Raw genomic sequence first — 25118 nt, 5'->3', positions numbered from 1 at the left:
AAAGTATTCTGAGAATGGGTAATGATGACTTTTGTTCCTGCTATTTATGTTAAATGAATAAAGTTCCTAAGCATCAGATAATACAGGTTGGGGACTTAGATACTTATAAAACCCAGAGAGCATGGCTGATCTATACACAGAAAGATATGCTTATGGTCCCAGAGGCTGTTGTCAGAGGCTTTTTTAGGACTTAACCTGAAAACATTTCCAAAAGGTCAATTTGTTCTTCCACTGGCCAGCTTTAAGTTTTCTCCTGGGATACTGCCTTATCTTTCATATACCCCAAATAGTATAGAGTCTTCTCAAGGGTAACTCTGGGAAGTTTACACAGATGTATGACAATTACCTGAGAAAGCGCAGAAAATCTTGCTCAGAGATACCTAGAGAACCAAAACCAAAAGCCTACAGCAGACACTAGATGCTTAGGCTTAGAATAGTAATAAAAACACGGCCAGGGGGTGGTGGTGCACACCTGTAATCCCAGTACTTTGGGAGGCTGAGGTGGGCAGATCACTTGAGGTCAGGAGTTTGAGACCAGCCTGGCCAATATGGTGAAACCCTGTCTCTACTAAAAATACAAAAAATTAGCCGGGTGTGGTTGGCATGTGCCTGTAACCCCAGCTACTTGGGAGGCTGAAGACAGGAGAATTGCTTGAACCCAGGAGGAGAAGGTTGCAGTGAGCCGAGATTGTACCACTGCATTTCAACGTGGGTAACAGAGCAAGACTCCATCTCAAAAACAACACATGTGATGCTCCATTAGAGCACCCCATTGTACTCCCTTGAAATATGCATGGTACATAATAGGTACTCATGGAGTTCTTCTTTGATAGGGAGGGGATTGGGGTTTAGCTGTTTTCTAACATCAGAGATTACTAAGTCTATAGGGTTTCTCTCCAATGCCCCCACTTGCCGTCTTGATGCATAGATAATCAGCTTGTGAGCTCCCTGAACAGCAATTACCTGATGGGTAATTCCTCCCAAATGTGAATCATAGGAAGCTGGACTGGGCATTGTGGCTTCTGAATCAAATTGACTCCAGGATCAAAGGCAAGGAGAAATAAGGAAAACTCGACTCTGCTCTGTTCCCTACTCAATATTGTATTTGCAATCTACATATTCCATAAGCAGTGGAAATGCCTCAACCATTTCTTGAAGGAAATGGAGGTCTGTGAAACTGCACGTGCCCCCTAGCAAAGATAAATAATGCATAGAGGGAGAGACAATGGGGTTGTCTTGTGTACTCAACCACAAGCAAAAGGGGATGTTGAGAAAGAAGACTAGGGGTGGTTAATAAAGTCGCTAAGTTCATCAACCTGGAGAACAGCAGGCACAGTTCACTGAATGCATGTCACAGGACGGACCAAGTTGTCACCTTACATGAATTTCCCTACTTCACCCTCTATCAACTCTACGGGGGGCAGATACATCCCCACTCTCTTATGGAAACTCTCTATAGACGTTAAGTAAGCTATCCAAGCCAGTATGGGTAGAATATTCGGGCCCAGTCTTATTCACCTTAAATCCAGTGTCTTCCTAGGACTGTAAAATTCCATAGACTATGTAGACCTATGTACACATTACTTTCTAACTCTTCACTCAGTCTCATTCACTTGATGTTGGCATTTGGGGACTCAGTTGGGAGTTGATTGGTTTGGTATAGGGTTTTCCACTTGTACCTATGATCCCACCATGGTCCACAACTGTCCCTACCCTTGGAGGAATCACCATGTGTTAATGTCCCACGAGGTTTCTATTTAGGCATGTGAGACAAAAGAGAACAGGGCCTCTTTATTACCTGTGTTCTTCAGCTGCCTGGAAGGGCTTCAGAAAATATCAAGACATGGAAGGAAAAGGCAAATCAAGAAAAGGAAATGGATGAATGCCTGGGCACGGTGGCTCATACCTATAATCCCAGCACTTTGGGAGGTCCAGGTGGGCAGATCACCTGAGGTCAGGAGTTCAAGACCAGCCTGGCCAACATGGTGAAGTCCCATTTCTATTAAAAATACAAAAATTGGCCAGGTGTGGTGGCGGGCACCTGTAATCCCAGCTACTTGGGAGGCTGAGGTTGGAGAATCGCTTGAACCCAGGAGTTGGAGGTTGCTATGAGTTGAGATCACACCATTGCACTCAAGCCTGGGTGACAGAGTGAAACTCCGTCTCAAACTTTTTTTTAAGAAAAGGAAATTGATGAATGTAGGGCATCCTTAGGGACTCTACTTCTGTGACTATCTTTGTTGGATACCTCCAAGGGTCACCCAAGCTTCCACAAAGGTAGCCATGGAGATTCTAAAGGCTATTTTCTTCAATATTCCAGGAAGAAAATTGAAGCCATGCATGGACCTAGGATACATTTTTGACTGGTATTTTAGTAACAATATAGATTCATATTGGATACCTCAGGAAGAACAGATTTAGGTTGGCACATATGCCTTCAATTGGTGACAGTGGAAACAATAAATCCTTAAATGCAGTTTGTTAGGTGACATCTTAGAAAAGATGGAGATTGCTTGGGGGTGTTGGGTGGGGGAAGGGGTCACAGGATAAGATTTCACTGTGGCAATTTAGGAAATGTTTGGACTTACATGTATCCCCTATTTCTTCTCTTTTAGGATGCCTTCTGTAAACACCCAAGCTAGACTAAGGACCTTGCCCTGGTATTCACACAATACCCCCTTGTATCACTTATCATGTTTATTGAAATTGTTGGCTTGTATGTCACCCCCTGCCCCAACCAGAAGAAATACCTCTCAAGGTACCATTTGTCTCTTTTAGCACACAACAGTGCCCTGAAGCACAATAGGTGTCAGTCATAGGGCCATAGGGTGAGCTGAACTGGGCTGGGGTAAAGACATCAGTCAAATCTAGAAGTTTTCCTCCAAAGGACTTCAGAGACAAAAGGCTACAGAAAATGCACTCTCTGGACCACGTGAATCCTGATGATGCTATGTCCTGAAAACAAGTATTTCCAACCTCTTTGCTACTTGTTGTCACTGAACACAAGATAGGGGTCCTTACTCTTTCAGCCAACTCCTGCCCTGTGTCCCACTCTGCTCTCTTCCTTTCCAAGACGAACCATCCCCCTGCCATCTCCTGCAGCCTAATCCATTTATTCCAGAGGAAAAGGAAACCTTTAAGATGTTGGGCTCAAAGTTTTTCATTCCGTGCCAATTCACTCGTGGCAGTTTGTAATCCAGTGAAACACGCAGGCAACCCGATGAATTTCCTTCTTTTTGACCAGTACCTTGCCCTAATAGATTATTGTACACATGAATGCTTGCAACCTCCATCCTGCTGGGGCTTCTACTTCTTTGTTGAAAATTTGATCTTGCTTCCAAGTATGGCTTTAGAATTCTAGCCATACTATTATCAGCAAGGGGGCACAATCCACCATTATAACCAAACTGATCACAGATATTGCTGGAATATTAAAATTAATTTTCATCCCAAGTAGTTACACTGTTTCATCATTTGGAAATGGTTGTGTCTCTCCCTGGTGAACATGGCATTAATTAGTTACGCATGGCTATTCCCAGTAAAGAGCACGTTCATTAAAAGTTAGCTAATTTTGATTTTACAGCAGGTGTGTGATTCTGAGATGTTTATAAATTGTTCGTGTGAGGATAAGCCATATAATTTTCCTTTATTTCTTTTGCTGTTTAATATAGTAGTGAGATACTGACGGTAGATATACCAAAACACTTCAGTTGCCATGTACTGAGAACAATTTTCAAATGAATGTGGTATAAGTGTGCAATTTTCCATTTATAACTTATGAATCTTGCTTTAGTAATTACATGAGCCCAAAAGTAACTTCGGATTTTCTTTTTCCTTCATAACTCATTACATGACCTTGGGAATAATCTTCATTTTTGCATTTCGGGATCCATAAAATGGGCTCAATGCTGTGATACCAGAGATTAAAAATTACACTATCAACAATTCCTTCAGTGCTTGGTCACATAAAAGGCTTAAGACATGCAAATATATTTGACAGGTGCTAGGGAGAATTTATAGCCAATTGATTCTTGTTTGTTACTATTCACCATGTTTTCAGTTACAATATGTGTATATATAGAGATAACTCTTGTTTTGTCCAAGAAGCTCAAAGTTGGCCCAATTCTAATGACTACACAAGAAATTTGCTGGACATTCATACTACTATTCCTTAATTTTCCCTTCCCTGATCTACCTAGTCTTTTTTTTTCTTTTTTTTTTTCTTTTTCTTTTTTTTTCTTTTTTCTTTTTCTTTTTTTTTTTACTATTTTATTGTGTTTATTTTTGAAACATTTCAAATGCTCTGGTTTGGAATGAATACATAATGAAAAAGTGTTTCTTTTTGTCATGAGTATAATAGATGATCTAGACTAATACAGATTTTCTGAAAGATTTGCAAGCAACAGAGTTATAAAAAGGGCATTTAACCCTTTTCACACAGTCTTAAATGCAGTCCTATTTTCTTCTGCACACCAGAAAGCCAGTCACTGGCCAGGGAAGGCACATGCCAGACTCTCTTGGGGACTGCTGAATTTAACATAGAGCAGGGTTTCCCAGCTGTAGCACGACTGACTTTGAGCCTGGTAATTCTTTCTTGTTGGGGACTGTCAAACAACATCCCTAGACTCTACCCAGCAGAGGACATAGCATCTCTCCATTCCTGCTGTGACAACCAAAAATGTCTCTAGACCTTGCAAATGTCCCTTGGTCTAGGGCCACTGCCTTGGAGGCATCCCTCTCTCCCGGACTGCAGAGGTGCAAGAATATTCGAGCAGGATCCCTAAAAGAGGGACAGAGGGACTAGCATTTCAAGACTGCCACCTAACACGCCAGTACCGTTTTTTTTTTTTTCCTTTTACTGAGCATTCACACCATTCCTTGATATTCGCCTGGCAATACCAAAGTCCATGCACAGAAGGACCAAACTGGCAATGGGAAACCAATTTGCGTTGTCCCCACAGAGGGAGAAAGGAAGGCACATGCCATTTTGGAAAAATGCAACTGCAATGCATCTTAACTCCAATTTCATTAATTAGTGTATGTTTGCATGTGACTCAACACCTAATTTTCTCTTTGCAGGCAAAGGTTAGACAACCTTGAAGCTCAAGATAACCCTGGGGAGGGGAGCAAGACCACCCCAGTGATTTTTATGTATGAAAACCTCACGTCTTTCTGTGGAGGAATTCAAGGGGCAAATGTGGTCCAACCTCCTTAATAACCAGATGTTTGCAATCATCAGAAATACATCTTTGACTGGAACCATTTCTCTGTTCTCCAGCATTCAGTCTCAAAGAGAATTTACATAACAACATGTGACATGTAGAGTGCTTAAAGGCACCAACCATGACAGGACAAATTACACTCATTTTTCAATACTCTTAGCAAGGTGCTCCACTGCAGGTGCGCGCCGGGCTGCATGCTGGGGGCAGTTCTGGGGGTGGCGGGGGGGAGGGAATCAAGACCATCATGCGCTCACAAACAGCTCCGTGCCTCTGGGGGAGGCAGAGCTGGTGCAGGGAGGCCCGCCCAGGAGGCTGCCCCACTTACCCGCCATAGGCCGGGATCGGGGGCGGGGGCGCTGCGGCCCTGAAGGTGTTGTACACGGTGCGGCCGCGGCCTCGCAGGTGCGCCCCTCGGTAGGCGGCCGCGGCGGTCGCTGCTGGATACGGGAAGCCTGGCACTGCAGGGCAAGAAGCGGGGGGGGGGGGGGGGGGGGGAGAGAGAGAGAGCGAGCACAGGCTGTCAGATACACACCCTGCTGTGGAGGGAACCGTCCCGGGAACCCTTATCCCTGCACAGAGTTTCAGCAGGACCCCCGCCTGCTTCCCAGAGTCAGGAGGTGTTAAAAAGCAGAAAGCAGCACAGTAGCCAGGGTTGGACTCCAGAGAGGATGGGTAGTTAACACAGTAGGCCCTTTGCCCAGGAGAATATGGTGACTGACAAACATTTGCAACGAATTCTAAATAACGGGAGAAAAGCTCACTGCCTCAGTATTTAATTAATGAATTTATTTGAGACAGGGACTGGCTCTGTCACCCAGACTGGAAGTACAGTGGTGCGATCACGGCTCACGGTACCCTCCACTTCTAGGGCTCAAGTGATGCTCCTACCTCAGCCTCCCAAGTAGCTGGGACCATAGACAGCCAGGCGTGGTAGCATGCTTCTATTTTTTAATGTTTTGTAGAGATGGGGGTCTCCCTAAGTTGCCGCGGCCGGTTTTGTGAAATGCTGGGTTCGAGCAGTCCTCCTGTCTCTACCTCCCAAAGTGCTGGGATTACATGGACCAAACATGGCCAACCCACAAACACATTTTTAAAAGGGCAGATTGCAAGATGTGTGATGTCTTGCTAGTAATCTCTGGGGCCGAACTACATGAGTGTTGTTTATTCATAGCTTTCCCCATCCTATTTTTCCACAGTTTCCTTCATGTATAGACATCATCTGCTAAAACTTCTAATTCAAGTATTCCCACTGACACATGTATGTGGCGTGAGTGCACAAACCACACATGCCATGAGAAACAGCTTATTACCAACATCTCATAAGCCTGCTAAACTCTTGTGCAGCATTTAAAGGCAAAGGCAACCACCATGATTACAAATATGGGAGAAGTCTGGGACCCCGAATCTTAAGAGAATGTGTGGGGCTGGGCATGGTGGCTCCTGCCTGTAATCACAGCACTTTTGGAGGCTGAGGCAGGTGGATCATGAGGTCATGAGTTCGAGTCCAGCCTGGCCAATATGGTGAAACCCCATCTCTTCTAAAAATACAAAAATTGGCCAGACGTGGTGGCGCATGCCTGTAATTCCAGCTACTTGGGAGGCTGAGGCAGGATAATTGCTTGAACCTGGGAGGTGGAGGTTGCAGTGAGCTGAGATGGCACCACTGCATTGCAGCCTGGATGACAGAGCAAGACTCTGTCTCAAATAAGAATGTGGGCAGGGATATCTTCCCTTGGGTAGAATTCTCTGAGCAGGATGAGGAGGTGAGGAGGAGTTAGGAACGGGAATTAAGCCTGATGATTACCCCAGACCCCTGATAACTAATGCTGTTTCCTCTATATGGGATGCTCTTCCTCCCATCTCACGCAAATCGTTAACTCGTCAGGGCCCATGAGGCCAGGAAACCACTTTTGCCTTGAAGTTCAGTTGGCTTCTCTGACCCTCCCAGTGCTCTAACCGTTCTAACCACACTTGTCCCATCTCACTAAGCAGCAAGCTGTGTTTCCCAAAGTGTGCATGGAGGATACCTGATGATTACCCCAGCCCCGGGATAACCAATGCTGTTTCCTGTATCTGGGATACCCTTCCTCCCATCTCATGCAAATCCTAACTCACCAGGGCCCATAGAGCCAGCAAACCACTTTTGCCTTCAAGCTCAGTTCGCTTCTCTAACCCTCCCAGTGCTCTCGCCATACTGACTACGCTTGTCTCATCTCACTAAGCAGCAGGTAATGTTTCCCAAACTGTGTCCACGGAGAATGTTTTCCTGAAAAAATGCATTTGGGAAGTCCCTGTCTCAGGAGACCCAAGGTAAACGCTCAGAAAGGCCCACCATGAAGGAAGCACTCTTAGTTAATCCAGCACATCCAAAGTCCTTTTCCAGGCTTTCTGCAGAAAAGCAAACCTCTCACTGGGCAGGGGTTGTAGTTCATTTCATGTTAAAGTTGTCTCCACCCTCTATCCAAATTGCCAAGAAGAGCTTCTCCCCTTCCCACCATCAGCTTCAGGAGTGGAAGCGTTCCACCTTACGTCTTCCCATTATTCAGAGTACTTTCCACGCACACTGATGCATGGACCCAGGTGAGGGTTGCAGAAGGAGCAAAAAGGCAAAAGAATTGGAAGGAAAAAAATGTGCACGAGAAGCCTCACTGGAGGCCCCGGCTACTACCGAGGAGGTTGGACAGGCTGGCCATGCAGTGCACTTAGAACTCCAAGAATTATACCTACACCTATAGATAGGATATGTTTGTACGTACATGGTGGGTGAAGGGAGTGGGTGGGGTTCGCCACAGAAGTCATTCTGAATTACTCTTGTAATTATAAGGACCCAAATAAAATCCCTGAACCTGACCAAAGTGAAGACCAACAGGCTATTTATTATCTGGAATTCTGTGTGCTCTTAAAGGTACAACAGCGTCCTGTTCTATGGATTCTACCACATCTTTCTCTCACAATGTGGGTGAAATACGAGGATTGTAGAACCCAGAATGATTCTATTTGTACCTGAGAAGACCATAAAGGTTATTTTTAACTTTTTTATTGTTGCTAAAGACAGATTATGCCATTTTATTTAACTTTTTTTGCCAGCTCCTAACACCTGAGTTTCCTGGATCGCATGGCAACTGGTACGCTTGAAACTGCAGAGAGGTGTGGGGTCTTAACGGGGAATGCGAGTAAATCCTAATATCATAAAAGCCCAGAAGTAACGAGAGATGAGACACTTGCTTCAGGACTGGGGAGAAAATGAGTGGGAGTGACTTTGACTCCAAATCTGTTTTGCCGCAGTTCAACTATTAAGTTTTCAGAGGAACACCCTGGATTTTGAAAAAAAGAAAATGAAGAATTCACAATCTGGCAGAGCAGCTGGCTGCCTGTGTGAGGAAACATGGTAATTATGCTGACCCATTCATTATCACTGGCTATGGAGCCGAATGAGCCAGACAAGCTCCCTCTCAGCCACAAGCAGGTTTTACAATAATTCTTGGAGGATTTAGATGTTGAGATATAACATGAAACAGAAGCTTGGCAAGAGACAGAGGGGAGCACGTGCTGTTAAGAGCATGGAGCCAGGATTCCATTTTGTACCCTCTTTGTTACTGGGAGAAAATGGATTTCCTGATGGCAGGATATTTACAAGTCTTCCTAGGAGGTTCTTTGGGCTCCCTCAAGCAGGGCACATTAGGGGACTTCTTATTTTGTGAAAGGAACACAGGAAGGGACTGCAAAGCAATTCCTCGTTTAAACAGTGCCTTCCTGAAAGGCCAAGTACCCTTGGTTAAAACAAAAGGGTTCCACAGGTCATGCTTTGGGCCAGAGGCTTCACGGAGAAAGGGCTGGAGAATTCAAGTGTACTGGGTGGATGGTATTTTCAGTGGTCTCTTTCTTGTTAATCTAGGGCTGGCCAAGGGGCCTTTTGGTGAAATCTCTAGTTAGAAAAATGCTCATCGATCACATTGCCTTTCTTTCTTAAGTTCCTTCCTTCCTTCCTTATACCTGCTCTCCTTTTTTATTCCTTCCTTTCTCCTCCCTTCCCTCTTTTCTTCCTTCCTTTTGTCTTCCTTGCTTCCTGTCCTTCCCTCCCTCTTTCTTTCTTTTGTCTTCCCTCCTTCCTGTCCTTCCCTCCTCCTCTTCCTTTTTCTCCCTCCTCCTCTTTCCCCTCCCTCTTTCTTCCTCTCCTCTCTCTTCATTTATTAATTCCCGCCTTCATTACAATCCTTTTCACTCTTTTTTAGGAATTTTTTTCTAAAGAGGGCTGCCCTGTTCTCCCCTGGTTCATGTATTGGATCAGAAATGAAGGTAGGACTCTCACTGGTGTGTGCATGCAAGCTGCATAAGGGTGGTGATCTCCATTTGTTCTGCTCATTGATTAGGATGAGTAACTAGCACCAAGCAGGTATCAGGTACCTAATACTGTGCCCGGTACCACCCTGTCGGTGGCTAACCAATGTTTGTCTTCCTTCTGGGAGAGTACAGCCACCACCTCTTCACTGTCCACCTTCCATAACACTGTCCTATGTACAAAGTGACCTGCCCAGAATTTGCAGATAAACAGCATACAAGCAACACAACTGTCAGAGGCGTTAGAACCAGAGCGACTCCATCTTAAATGGGGGCTAGGAAAAAGGCCAGGACCTGCTGGACTGCATTCCCAGAAAGTTAGGTATTCCTGGCCTCTAGATGTTTAGGGTTAAGGAAACAGATTGATAATGTTGACTAAACAGACGCCGACTTGGGATTGTCCTGATATCCTCATACCTCAAGAACAGAAAAGCATTCCTAATTTTGCTTTAAAGATAATATCGATTCTTGCAAAATATAGTAATTAAGAAAATTAATCCTTCATCACAAACCCTTGTAGCAGAGCACATTTCCCCATGATCTTATTTTCTTGTCCTATAGAAACAAGTATCATACCTAGGGGTGGAAGTGCTCCTCTTCTTACTTTTGGGAACACCCTACTGTCTATGGAGTAGCTGTACTTTCCCCATTTTACTTTCTTTATAAACTTGCTTTTCCTTTGCACTGTGAACTCGCCCTGAATTCTTTTTTGCACGAGATCCATGAACTCTCTCTCTGGGTCTGGATAGGAACCCCTTTCCTGTAATACAACTGAAATTGAGTCGCAATCCCTAGAAAGATAATTTCCATTTCTACCCTTGTACGTGTTTCACTGCCTCTGAAAAAGTAACCAGATTTTGAATGAGGATGATTTCAAGCAAGCAAGGGGAGGCTGCTTGGACCAAGTCTGTTGCACTTGGAATTATCAGAGCCTTCAATTCATTTAAATTCTCCTCGATGGCAGCACACGATCGGGATTTGAAATTGTTTCTTGTTTGGGGGGAAAAGCAGGACTCCAGTTTTGGCCCCAGACAGGTAACACCTATTAAAAGGTCTTCATCATGTCTCTCCTTCCATATAACCAACCCCAGACAATGCTGTCTGACAACCCAGCCACAACAGTCCCTGAATCAAATAATTGTGTGCAACCAGGAACCACAGAAAATAACAATCTTGATAATGCCAAACTCGTCTGACTTGTAGCTGTGCCTTCTGTGTTTCTCCCATTTTTATTAGAAGATTTTTTCCTGGCCAGGTGCAGTGGCTTACACCTGTAATCCCAACATTTTGGGAGGCCAAGGCGGGCAGATCATGAGTTCAAGAGATTGAGACCATCCTGGCCAACATGATGAAGCCCTGTCTCTACTAAAAATACAAAAATTAGCTGGGCGTGGTGATGTGCACTTGTAGTCCCAGCTACTTGGGAGGCTGAGGCAGGAGAATCGCTTGAACCCAGGAGGTGGAGGTTGCAGTAAGCAGAGATTGCACCACTGAACTCCAGCCTGGGTTATAGAACAAGACTCGGTCTCAAAAAAAATTTTTTTTCTTTCCCTTGCTGGTTGGTTTAGGGACAGCATGGCTTTCTTTGCATGCCACTAACACAAATAATCCCTTTCGAGGGCAAAATACACACATGCGCACACACAACTGTTTGTCACACTTCCTTTACAAAACCCAGCACAGCAAGGAAGAATGGATGCTTCTCTTACTTGCCTACAGGTGTGGTGGTCTGCAGGATTCTGGAACATGGTGAAATATATATTCGAGATAACTACCTGGCCATACAATTCAGATACAAATTAAACAAGACTAAAACTGTTTTTTGACCACATAGAGAAACCTCTTACATGCTTACTTTGAGGTATGGCACTTAGATTTTGAGTGAGAGCTATGTCATCTATCCCAGTTTAGATGTCTGGATCCAGACACGCCAAATACCATAGTTTAGAGGTCTAGATCCAGTAAATGGGCAATGACTGAATATTTAATCAAGCCAATGCAAAATGCCCAGTGGAAACTCACAATGTTCTCTTCATTTCTAGAATATGAAATAAAATGTTTAAATCAATGTTAAAAGTCAAACATTGCCCTATCCAATGTTTGTAAATGCCTCTTTGTTAATTTAAACAAAGTTATGGAGGAAAGACAGCCAACTATGGTCATTTCTAAACCCCAACACTGGAAGTTTGATTTTTTTTTTTATTTCCTAGTTCAACTTGAAGTTAACTCACATGTAAGCAGATCATCAATAAGGAACAGTGGAAAGGATGCAGGTTGATGTGTGGATATAGTATAAATCCTTAGTTTTTGGCATGAGGGAGACAAAACCCATAGGTTCATCGTAATGAAGAGATTCCTTCTGAAGCCTTATCCAACATGAATCAAAGAGAAAAATCTGGTATCACTGCAACACAAATTGGATGCAGCTCATAAGCTAAAAATGAATTTCTCTCAAAACAGGGCAAGAGCTTTCGAAGAAAATACCAATTGAGCATCTTGTTGACACATCAGCATTTCCAGCTCACCCACTCTCACCCTTCAGCTAGATTTATATACAGAGCGTATTTTGAGGGAGGTTAGTGGAGTAACCATCTCATTTCTTGGGAATAAGTAGTTCTGTCCCATGGAACTCGATGAAATGGAAGCTTTAGGGATGCAACAAGAGGCACGCTGTGGTGGTGCTCAAGTATCACGGCAAATCAACATTTTAAAACGGAAGACGTGTGGGTGTATCCACCAGCCAAATGGGCCATTTACTAAAGTGTCAACTGCTAACTGCCGTCTCCCCCTCAAAAACAAAGCCCCCACCTCCCACCTCTAATGAGCCCTGCACTCGATGTATTTACAGTGATGAGTGTGTCTTCTCTTCCTCTCTTACGAACATGGTGCTTACTTCGAAAATAAACACAAATGAGATCATCTCACCAGCCAGGAAATCCCAAGAGAAGAAACACAAAACCAGTGGAAAATACTTGAGGGTTATAAACTGCATATTAAAGTTTTAGAGCTCTGGGAGAGATGGAAGAGTAGCAGATGCAAAACCCGACAGGGGGGTGGATTCTGCATCAAAGCCATAAAAATATACAACCGCTTTAATGGGCAATTATTCTTTGCGTTTGTGTGCTGGTTTGAATTTGCATGAGATTGCCAGATGCCCTGCAAAAGGTGGGCATCCGAATGGATGAGGGGGGCTCTCTTTCACCCGCTCCTCCTCTCCCTTTCTCCATAATAACACATTTCCCCACCCTTGGAAGGTTTTAAGACGGAGAGAGATTCATGCAAATTTGGGGTGAAATTGTTCTGTGGGTAATTTATGATAGGAAATACACAATTCTGGGGGTACAGATGCGCTTTCAACAGCAGGTTGATGGCTCTGCAGGATTCCCCTTGGGGGAACTCCCATTCCATGTGCTGGACCATAAATCAAGAAGGGGCGTAATAGGTAACATACTGAGGCGAAATAAACCACCAGCCATAGCTCATAGAGCAGCAATTTCAGAGGCAGGGCATCGTGCAATGAACATCACAATGAAGAGTCAAAAAACCTGATTTTTTTCCACATGGCAAAATGTTTCCTCCTTTTTCAGAACGAATCTCAAGGTACATCAAATTGGTTTATAACACGGAATTTACACGCAACTAGGTCACGCTCTTTAAATGGCCTTAAATGAAAATTTTAACATGATGGAGCCTGTTAAGTTCTGGCTCCAAACAAAAATGGAAAGGCTTTTCATTTTTTTAAAAAAAATCCAGTAATTTCAGAGTTTGGCAAAAAAAAAAAAAAAAAAAAAGGGTGGGGGAGAAAAGGTTCTATCCTTTCAGTCACTAATAAAAAGACCAAAATGGCCACTTAATTTGTCGAATCTCCAGTTCTCATACCCACATACATTTATCCCTGAAACACACATTTAGGATCGACCCTTGTTTCAGTATGAAATGCATGTTGATATTAAATACTGCTGTTTAGAAGTGAATAAATCTACATTTTGGACAAACAGTTTCTTCTAGGACATCCTCATTTGAAATGCATTGAATAGGAAAACAAAAATTTCTAATTAATGTACAAGTCTAATCACCATTCTCCACATGGAAGAGTAATTTTTCACTGTTCATTTGCTTGGTTTAATCTCAACACTGACATTACAGAAACGCAATGTCCTATAAATCTCCGCTCATTTGTTTCTTTAATATTCATATTCCATTGAACTGCAGCTGCTTGTTGCTGCAGTCTATTACAACATGCAAAAGTGTCGATAAAAATATTATGAAAGGCAAGATGTGTTTCTTCCTGGCTGCGCGTGCCATTTATTTGGGGAAAGACAATAAATGACTCGTGGATTGTCCCTCGGCCTGCTGCTTGGTGGGTGATTAGTGATTAATTACCTTGCAGCAAATTGACATGGCACGAGGAAATTGACACAGCCCTGATTAATTAACTTTTTATGGGCGGTAGTTACTCACAAAACACTGCGCACCATAATTGAATCTCTTTACATAACGTCATGGTACAAAAGTTTTAGTCAAATCCAAATTACCCAGAAGTTTCTAGGCTGTTATAGGTCTGACTGGGATGCGTCGAAGGAATTGGCAGGAATGTGAACTTGGAGAGAGATGCGCATTTTTGAACGTGGGGAAGAAAAGATGGTGACAATGTACTGGCCTGATTGTCCAATCTGAATATATTGATCTAAACCTCGATTTCAGCTACACTTCGGGAATAAGACTGTAAGAGGCTGAAATGTCTCTCTTTCCTCCAGCCTCACTTGGCTGCATTTCAGTGGCTTTTGCAGATTCTCTTTTGTCCAGTCTCTAACAGTGAACTTGACTCCCAAATTGAGTTCTCAGTTCCAACATTGCTCCCTCCAAAGGCTTTACCTCTTCGTCTAATCTCATATCTCCTGACCCCTACAACTGTTCCCAGTTACCATCATATTACCCTGTTGTTTTTTTCCTTCTCATTAGTTTCTTATCACCTGACTTGATTTCAACTTCCTTATACATCTCTCTCTAGGGATGTCCTGAGGACTCTGTTGGTACCTACTGTGCTCCAACACCTAGAAGATGACTGAGTACAAGGTGATCATTGATGTGTGTATTGACTACAGTGTATGATGACCTCAGAATGCCATAGTCCTTCAGCTACGAAAGAAAATGGGTGGCCAATCCTCAAACGCATGAGAGTTGCTAAGGAGCTGCCTGTGAGGGATGCATATTCCCAGAGAAACTCTGGGTTGGTGATGGAGTTAGTGATAAGGGATCCTGGACCGACCTTGTCTAAAAACCCAGGCGGTGATAACCAGAGTAATTCAACCAACGATGTGATTGCAGTTGGCAAAATTCCAACCACTGAGGCTCCGTTATCAGGTGGAGAAAAATTCAATTGCATGATGATAACAGCTAGGATTTACTAGCACTTGCTAATTGCCAGACCTGGAGATTAACCCACTAATGTCTCACAAAACCATATGAACCATGATTGTTGCTATCTTTACTTTCCTGGAGGTGGAGATGGAGGTATAGAGCAGCTCAGATACTCACCCAGGGATTTGAACCAAGGCAGCCTGACACCACAGAGCCTATGATCTTATCCATTGTGCAACATAAAGGCAACTCCAGTCAGACTCGGGGAAAAGCTTTCTACTTTTACTCTCTCTCTGCTTCTTAGAGAGTCTCAGTTTGGATTCCCTCCTATTGCCTGTACAAGCTGCTACATTGTCTCCCTATATCCATAGCACATCTGAGACAGAGCCAGCTCCAATTCATCATGGACTGGGTTAATTTGCAGGGGAATCTGTTGGCAGTCTCCCAGAGATCTCAATATGCTTCTTGTTGGGGGATGGGGGAGACATTGGAGGGTCTGTGTGTGTGTGCCTGCCATTTCTTCTGTTAGATACTTATGTTCTGAGATTTCGAGACACCTGGAAAGGCACTGTTCCTTTTCTGCTAATTGGATGCCGGTCGTAGGGATCACCACTGATTTATGTTCCTGATAAGAGTTCAAAGGCAACCTGTTTCCCTTTGCCACTAGGGTTTACCTCCACATCTTGATGTGTGGGGCGGGTGGTGTTCAACCCCAAAATACTGGGAATGCAGATTCTGTAGACATAGCAGGTTTGCACTAGTACAGTGTGAGTATAGGTGGAGTTGAACACAAACCTGATTACTGTCACAATAATTAGCTCCTTATGACTAAATTCAACTAGAAATTTTTAATTTGGGAGATTGGACTGAGAAACTCATTTTAAAGCCTTGAAAGATCTGCATAAGAAACCTTCATAACATTTTGGGCTATTGCACATTTTTCTATATATAATTGCTTTTTAAATATGTTATCAAATACCACCTTACAACTTGGGTTTGAAGTAAGTCTCCTTTTTGTGGGGGAAAAAAAAAGTCATCTAGGAAAATAACATATGCAATGAGCACACCAGGATTTAACTCTGAGCAACGAGTCTGGTGTTCCCAAAGGAGAAAAGTTCTCTAACTGAACAAATTAAAAAGCAACAGCAAGAGGCACTCAAACCATTCACGCACATGAATATTCTTTGATCATGTAAGGTCTTCGTGTGTCTCAGCGAAGGCAGTAGACTTGGTGGTAACTAACTGCCATGCTGTTCCTGCTTATCTCCCAAAGTTAGTGGTTGTATCTTTCCTCATGGGTTAAAATGGCTGGATTAATCCAACATACAAGAAGCAAATGTCAAGGCTGCTAAATGTGTGGTGATATGCTTTTACTGTGAAGAAGAGGTATTTGTGATTTGCCTACTCACAGGTATTGACAATCTCCCCCCCGGGCAGGATTTTTGTAATATTTCATTTGGCAAAACGAGAATGAGTCTCAATCTTGGAGTGTTTGACTTGGCAAAACCGCAAAAGGCATTTGCGAAGGTGCTTTCTGTCCTTTGAAGGAGAAGACAAAGCCCTGAAGAGCTGAGATTTATTTTAATGTGGACGAAGCAATTCGTCATCATCTATTACTTTCACAAAATCTGTACTGATAACCATGTTGTTTCCCAGGAAACCACAGGAAAAAACAACAAAAAAAACCCCACAAATAACTTATATAATTACTTTATCCAGTGTATATACATACTAAAGGTTCAATTGTTAAATCATTCATGTTCTATCTAACAGCTGGCTGAAACAGCAAGCTCGGTGAATTGCCTCTCCAGGTAGGAAACAGGGCAAGTAAAATAAATTAGCTTCCTTATGCTGGGCTGGATTTCCCATGGTTCTCTTGGGCTGACGCAGCTCCTGTACATGAAGCCTTCAGAGGGGGCTGATGGTGGCTCACAGGGATGGGTACAAGACTCACATGTATTGTTCATTTCACTCCCAGCCATTGCTGTGGGGATAGCTGATCTGTCTGTCAGTGCTGAGGCCATCTGCTTTTGAGCATCAGTTTTCAGACTTTAAAAAAAGAGTCCTGATCCTTGGATCAATGCCCAAAGCAACCTGGAGGACAGGTACTGTCTGAGCCTAGGGATCATCTGCCTGATATCTGAGCCAGAGCCTCCAAAACACCTACACAGAACAGACTGAGGAAGGTACCATTCAGGAATGGTCCACCAATCCAGTCACTGGACTAATGTAAACCATCCAAACCAGCTTCTTTGTTGACCTTTATTTTCTTGAGACAGGGTCTCAGTCTGTTGCCCAGGCTAGAGTGCAGTGGTGTGGTTATGGCTCACTGCAATCTCAGACTGTTGGGCTCAAGTCATCCTCCCACCTCAACCCCTACAGTAGCTAGGAATATAAAAGTATACCATCACATCTGGTTTGGTGGACTTTAAAAAATCCTGGAGAAGGTGGCTTCTGAGCCAGAAAAAGAAAGAGTAGCATTTGAGGAGCTGTAACGCCTCAAGCAGCCTTGAGGGACTCTGCACAGCAATCTCATTTAGGGCTCATAGGTAGGTAGTCATGGCTATTTACATGGCAAGGAAACTTGGCCAACGTCACGGCACTAGTCTCCCATGACAGTTTACTCCCAGACTTTCCTGCATCCAGCTCTTTTCACTAAATCACGCTGTAGCTCAAGAAAAATGTTGTAAAACCACTAGTGGGAATTAGGACTTGCCAGAAAAAAAGGAAAACAATCTTTTGGAAACGTTTGAGATTCCTGCAGCAAATACTAAGGGTAGGGATAATAGATACCCATAGATAGTTGTGACTTTGCTGTTTGCTTTCGTATGAAAAGCAATTAGGCATCAAGAGCCTATGTTGCATTCAAACAAAACTCCAGGAGATAAATCTAAAACATGTGGTGTGGTGTTTGGTTCTGAAACTGCATTTTCTTAACTGCTCCCAAGTTCTCCAGTAGGGATAAATAGCTTTTGGGTACAGTTCTTTTATATAAAAACATGATTTAAGAAAATGGTGTTTGAAGCACATGCTTACATTACTGGGTTTATATGAACTACACCAGGCTCTCTTTCCTTTCAATGAGAGGCAACCTGAGCTGCTCATGGTCTTTGCGCTGAGTAGAAGATTTATTCTGGAAGAGAAATAAGGCAAGGGAAAAAGCAGCCACCTCTATGGTTGGACACGTTTCTATCCAAGCAGGCTGGTATTTGATGAAAGAATGATTGCTGCAGCTCTTGAATTATATGAGTGCCCTTGGATTCAGCCTCTCCCTTCCTAAGCTGTTCATTCCCAGCTCTGTAGACCCAGAGAGGGCTTGGTTCAACTTACAAAGCTAGGACCCTTGAGAATGTGCACCTGCTCCATTGCATCAGCGTATCGTCCTTTACATTCCAAGAACCAAGCAAGATCTTGCCATTGGTGCCTACAACTTACCTGCTCAGAGCTCTGAATGTAAAATGAATCCCTTTTTTTTTTCTTATTTTTAATTTTCAATCCACATTAGTTTGGGGAAGCAAATAAAGGGCAGATAAGTGCTTAAAAAATAGTCTCAAAATAAGCCTCTCAAACTATCGGAGGATTTCTCTTGCCTCTGATGAGGCTGGATGAGGGTGAGTTTTGTCAAGGAGTTAAATGCAGGAGCTGCACCAGCCAGTTGATCCTCTTAAGAAAATGTGAGCATTAAAAAACACTTCTTGTCAGTGCTATCACAGGACTTGGGTTTCCAGGGAATTCCCCCAGAACAATTGCCTCGCTGCCTTTCCGAAACATCTCATCTCGGCCTTGTTCTCTGGCTGTGTATGCACTGGAATCCCAGGGCAACATAGTTTATTGTTTTAATATCTGTCTGACACAAAGCAAACGCATCCTCTAGTGACTCCTTATCTGTCATATGTATTTCTGTGAAAGAAATATCAAGACAAATAAGATGTTTGGGGGCACACCACGGGATAGTAGTTTTTGCAATTGGCGGCCTTTTGCAGAAGCAAGACACCCATCTGAAAAAGATGAAAGCCGCCATTCTGCATTGAGATTAATAACTCAAGCAACGACAGAGAGCTGCATAGCAGCTGCCTGAAATGTGGCTGCCTCTTTGCAGAACTTTCCCTTTATACAACTGGGGGGTGAGACGTTCAACTGGTGGCTTTAATTTTTTCTTAGAAATGGTTAAAAAGGACAAACAACAAAGTGGGTTATGATTACTACTCAGCCAAAGAAACAACACACGGATGAAGAAAGTTGGGGGGAGGGGGGGGCAGGTAGTGGTTGCAGGGATTAAAAATACAAATGAACCTATTCTGAGGACTGTGATCCAGGTGGAATAACTACGTTAAGATCATAGCTGGTAAAAGCCTCTTAGAAATGATCTGTTAATCAAATGTGCTGGGTCACGAGAAAAGCTGAGCAGATGGAGAAAAAGCAGAGATAGTGCTTCAGTGATGGAGAAAGAATGATTTCTGGAGTTTACCATTGGTGGGTGGGACGTAGCTGGATGATAATTCTGCAATGCTGTGGGCAACTATTTTTCATCAAATAGATAAGTGCTATGAGTGAGTTGTCAGGGAGAGCATGGCACCTAGTAGGTGTCTCAGAACACCTCAATCCATGGGTTTGGTGAAGCAAATAGGATCTCAGTAGCAAAGGGCATCTGTCTACAGTGTTGAATAATGGTGAAAATGAGGACATTTAATTCACCTACTGAGAGGCACCCCAATGGCAGTGCTAACAGAGGTTGTCTCCTGTTGGGTGTTACCTCCCAAATATCCTTAGGAGCACTGCGTTTGAAATTCTGAAACCTCAACATTATATATATTTGTCTATTATGTGTCTCCGGCAAGAATATAGGTATAATAGAAGCCAAATTGACACTATCTTCATAGCCTATTTTCAGGAAGTAGAATTGTACCTGGCATATGGAAAAAAATTCAATAAAGATTGGTTGAATGAAGTAACGTCTTTCAACCCCCTCCCCAATCAAAGGACTAAAAACTAGAAGGAATTACCTCTGAGAAAACGACGAAGAGGACACAGGTAGGCTGCCACCATAATGCTGAACCATAGCAAAAGGGAAGCACTGTCTGATTCCCTGATCGGAAGGGTCCAGCCCAGAGGATCTTTTACAGCCAGCATTGTTGAAAGTGTCGGGGGGATGGAAATGGAAACAGTTCAAACAGAAGATCCTGGGTAAGACAGTGGAGTCTTCACATTTTGCCCAAGGAAATTGGGGCAGGTCTTAGACTAATGGCAACAGAATTAAGCCTCTGAAACCAGATTTGTTCATTGTGCAAGCAAAATTAACAACCAATTCCTTGTATCTTGATTAAATAGAAGTCAAGATCATTTTGTATCATATAAATCAAGACCAACTAGTATCTTGATCTTAATAGGTACCAAGAGAAAAGGGTACCTATTTTTATGTACTACTTTACATCATTTAAAATGTGATAAAATGGGCCAGGCAGGGTGGCTCAAGCCTGTAATCCCAGCAGTTTGGGAGGCCAAAGTGGTCAGATCACCTGAGGTCAGGAGTTTAAGACTAGCCTGGCCAATATGGTGAAACCCTGTCTCTACTATAAATAAAAAAAAAAAAAAAAAAAAAAAGCCAGGCGTGGTGGCACACACCTGTAGTTCTAGCTACTGAGGAGGCTGAGGCAGGAGAATTGCTTGAACCCGGGAGGCGGAGGTTGCAGTGAGCCGAGATCACGCCATAGCACTCCAGCCTGGGCATCATAGCGAGACTCTGTCTCAAAAAAAAAAAGAAAAAAAGAAAAAAATGTGATAAAATGCTACAAAGTGCAAAAGGTACACGAGAGTGCACACTTAAAAGAATTTTCCTTCTTATTTCCACCCCCAAGCAGCCAGTTACCATATTCTGCCCTTTCAAGTGAGAATGAGGGCCATAGTTTACCAATCTGGCCTACAGACTGTTCTTGTAAATAAAGTTTTATTGGAACACAGCCACATGTTTTCATTCATGTTTCAACCTGGAAGTCCATGGCTATATGTATAGTAGTCTATGGCTACTTTCAAGCTACAACAACAGTTGAGTCTGTGCAACAGAGGCCAGATGGCCTGTAAAGCTGAAAATATTAATACTATCCAGTCTTTTAAATAATTTTGCTAAGCCCTGGTCAGACATATCAAAGAGGGAAAAGCTGCCTCTTCAAACTTGATGGGATGGGGAGGAGACAGCACAACCTTGGCCCAAGTAGAGATGCTGGACAGCTGCTGAGAAGTTCTGCATGACCACTCCCTGCTCAGCCATTTCTTGGAGTCCATCCTGTTTCCAGCCTCTGGGGGAAAGTTCAGAGAGTAGTGAAGAGAGAGGGAGGCTTGGGATTTAAACAGGCTTGGTTCAAAGCTGATCTAGCTGGGTGATCTTGGACAAGCTTCTTAAGACCGCCAAGCCTAAATTTCCTCCCGAGAAAAGGTAGCCTAATTAATCATACTGTCCTATAGTTTCTTCTTAAGTAAAAAAGCTAATGAGAAGGGCTTAGCAGAATGCCTGACATATAGTGAGTGCCCAATAACCATTACTTATGATTATGGATACCATGATTTCAGGGCTGGAACAAAGTTAACAGGCGTTCACTGAAGTTGTAGAACTTAAGTGGGGGGGGGGGGGGTGGAAGGGAGGAAACACCAAAAAACTCTGTAATGAAGATAAATCATGTTTTAATGCAATCTTTTAACACCCAAATTATTTTTAAAATCCACGATGAACAGACTATCAAAATTTAAATACAGTGCTGGACTAAACCAGATGGGATTTTTAAGGCTCCAAAAGGAAAAATTAATAAAACTTACTCTGTCTTGATATTCTGTTAATCACGGATCTTTTTCTATTTAGATTTTTTAAAATACTGCATTAAAATGCTATTTATGAGGAGTCTGGGTACCCCTTTACTCTTTGAAGTGAGCACCTCACTTGCTTATGTTAGTCCCAGAGCTAGTTATTTTTAAGCACCCCTCCATAAAATACTAGAAAAATATCTAGGAGGAAAGGGAGAAAGTATCAGTTACTGGCAAGTGAGGGAAAAAGAAGACTCAGTTCTTTACACCAATGTGTCAGTAACACAATGACCTGTATGTGTACTTTCTATTAACTGAGTCCAGCCCACTGACATTTTCTGTATTGTGCAGAAGAAAGAGGAAGCTGTAAATTAATTTAGGTCCTTACTTTAATTACAGAAACCCATGGAAGTTCTATCAATTATCCAAAAGAAAAATAGTGCAGGCCTGATTTATGTATGTTTCTGCCACTTAAATCACTGTTTTATGAATTCCACACAATTACTTCCATAACATCTGCAATCAATATATCAATTAAAACTATGCCCCTACCACTTGCCCTTGAGTTTCACAGAAGTGAATAAATAAGGAATTGATTTTGCCTTTTGATAACATTCAGGTTCCCGAGCATTTGCCCATGATATCTTTTTTTGAAGAGGGAGGGGTATCAGGGTGAAAATTTCAGGGGAAATGATCATTAATCTTTCGTTAACTTTAGGATTTGTCCTGATGTGGATCTAATGTTCCACTCTGGCTTTCATGGAACTGTGGAAAACACACTCACTGATATAGATAAGCAATATGGAACCATAAGGAAATTTCTCCTGGAAAATGCTTTTCTAGCCCTTGACAAATAAAACTGACATCTCTTGTATCAAGGGGCTTGCTATGGACTGAATTATGTCCCCTCCACCCAAATTCATATGTGGAAGCCATAACCCCCAATGTGATGGTATTTGGATATGGGGCCTTTTGAGAGGTAATTAGGTTCAGATGAGGTCCTGAGGGTGGGGCCTTCATAAGATTCGTGCCCTTACATGAAGAGACACCAGAGAGTGCTCTATTCCACCCCCTACCACCATCTCTCTCTCTCTGTCTTGTTAAAACATGGGAGAAGGTGGCCATCTGTAAGCCAAGAAGAAAGCCCTCCATGGAACCCAAGAAAGCCCTTGCTGGCACCCTGATCTTGGACTTCCAGCCTCCAGAACTTTGAGAAAATGAATGTCTGTTGCTGAAGCCTCCCAGGCTATGGTATTTTGTTATAGTAGCCCAATCTGACTAATACGGTGCAAAACAAAACTTGCTCTAGACAGGGATTTTGTAATCCAAAGTGATGTCTAAAAAGGATAAGAAAAGACAGATACATTTGCCTATGTAATTAAAAGTGTATGGTGGAATGTGAGCAACATCAATGGTCAAAATAGGAAATACATTTGTAACATCTAAGCTATTTATAGGTTATCCTCCCAATGAACAAGTGTCACTCACTGTGAATTGACAATAAAACGAGAAAAAACTCAAACGGGAAGATGTATACTGGAAATTCAAAAAACATAAAGTCTAAATGAAAAATGTGAAAGATGATCATTAATAGGAGAAAGGCAGATACAAACTAGAACAAATTGAGATGTTATTTTTCACTATGCAATTTGCAAAATAGAGCAAAACATGGTAGTACTGGCCAGAATGCTGGAAGGGAACCAACAGTTCTATGTTTGGGAATTTTAAATGTAGAAATGGATGTAGTGGTAGGTAAGGGTTTTGCAAAAATTTGTACCATTGCCTTGTGGAGGGAATATAAAAAAGTAGCTTGGGCTGGGCTCGGTAGCTCACGCCTGCAATCCCAGCACTTTGGGAGGCCGAGGCTGGCGGATCACAAGGTGAGGAGATTGAGACCATCCTAGCTAACACAGTGAAACCCCTTCTCTACTAAAAATACAAAGAAATTAGCCAGGCATGGCGGCAGGCGCCTGTAGTCCCAGCTACTCTGGAGGCTGAGACAGGAGAACGGCATGAACACAGGAGGTGGAGTTTGCAGTGAGCCGAGATCGTGCCACTGCACTCCAGCCTGGGCGACAGAGCGAGACTCCGTCTTGAAAAAAAATAAAAATAAAAAACCAAAAGTGGCTTGAATGACTATGGATAGAGAATGGTTGAATTGGCTGTCAACCATTTATGCCATTAAAAAGTATGAAAATATCTAAAAGGCTTAAAGGGAGATGGTCACAAAGTATTATGTGAAACTAAATATGATTGATATATGGAATACCCAAGTAACGTCTGTGTATACTCTCCTCTGTAAAGTCAAACTAATAACACACTGCCCCCTGCCCCCACCATTGCATATGTATATGTCCTCTACTGAATAACCATGCAGAAAATGTAGAAAGATACTGGGCATCTACACACATTTTAAGGGTTTGTGTTACTGGATAAAGGGATATTATTCCCACATTATTCCAATTGTGTGTGCATGTGTGTTTATTTGCACACTTCACACTGATTGCAATGAGCACCTGTTACAATTGTAATTTAAAATATATTCATAAAATCCTGAAGAAAACAAATATTGACGTCCTTCTGGAAACATCTACTTCATATGTAAATCAGGATCTGCGATAGCTTGCTTTGCTAATCTGAATCAGAAGGGAACTTTTTCATTCATGGAACCAATGATTTACCTTTTGATATGTCAACTAATGAAAATAAAATTCATGTTTTAATTTGGAAGAGATGTGGTATGTTCTTTACCTTCCTGTTTCTGCCTGGTACCAGTTTTGATGTTGGGCACTCGCCATATGCGAAACAGCGCTGACACTAATATAGCTAGCACCTTTCCCCTGGACGAAAGGAACAGGCTGACTGCTGGCCTTCGGAATGGGGTAGACAGTCCACATGTCAGCAGCCCTGCCTGTTTCACTACGCCTTTCTGTTAAGGGGTTGCATTGTTTCTGTTGAAAGCCTATTGAAAAATACTAATTGCAAATGTTTTCCATTTGATACTAGGTGATCTTGCCTAATTCTCTAGAGTTTTGTTCTTTCTTCATTTAAGTCGGATAAAAAGCAGGCCCATTTTATACTCTGGATGACAGTAGTTTATTAGGACGTGTAAGAGGACGCATGATGACCTGTGACACAATTTGAACTAGGGTTTTAAACTGGCATGAAGTTCGGGGTGAGGGAGAAAAACTGGAGTCATTTGGGGTCCGATGGAAGACTCTATGGAATTAGATTGTATGGAAACAAAGTTTTGAGTGAAAAATCTTTCTCTTAATACTTTTATGTGTCCTGGGTCACATTATTAGGATGATCCACTTAATGGGGGGGGGGGGGGAAGCTCACCATTATGCAAAAATGCATCCGCAAAAGCAGATAACTTCAGCAGGAATTATTTTCATTACAGAC

The 25118-nt window shown here is 42.7% G+C and overlaps 1 protein-coding gene across 31 annotated transcripts in view; it reads right to left on the bottom strand.

Annotated features, from left to right (window-relative positions):
• RBFOX1 (RNA binding fox-1 homolog 1) overlaps positions 1-25118 on the bottom strand; it is a 2485439-nt gene that overhangs the window by 54523 nt on the left and 2405798 nt on the right. For all 31 annotated transcript variants that reach the window (XM_073015143.1, XM_073015144.1, XM_037989528.2 and 28 more), the window contains one exon: positions 5548-5680. In XM_073015143.1, coding sequence (XP_072871244.1) covers positions 5548-5680 — 133 coding nt within the window. The remainder of the gene's footprint in view (positions 1-5547; positions 5681-25118) is intronic.

Source organism: Chlorocebus sabaeus, chromosome 5 (genome assembly GCF_047675955.1).
Source record: "Chlorocebus sabaeus isolate Y175 chromosome 5, mChlSab1.0.hap1, whole genome shotgun sequence".
In the NCBI taxonomy this organism is placed as follows: Eukaryota; Metazoa; Chordata; class Mammalia; order Primates; family Cercopithecidae; genus Chlorocebus; species Chlorocebus sabaeus.
The sequence above is the reverse complement of the archived record's forward strand: the minus strand, read 5'-3'. Positions and strand labels throughout refer to the sequence as shown.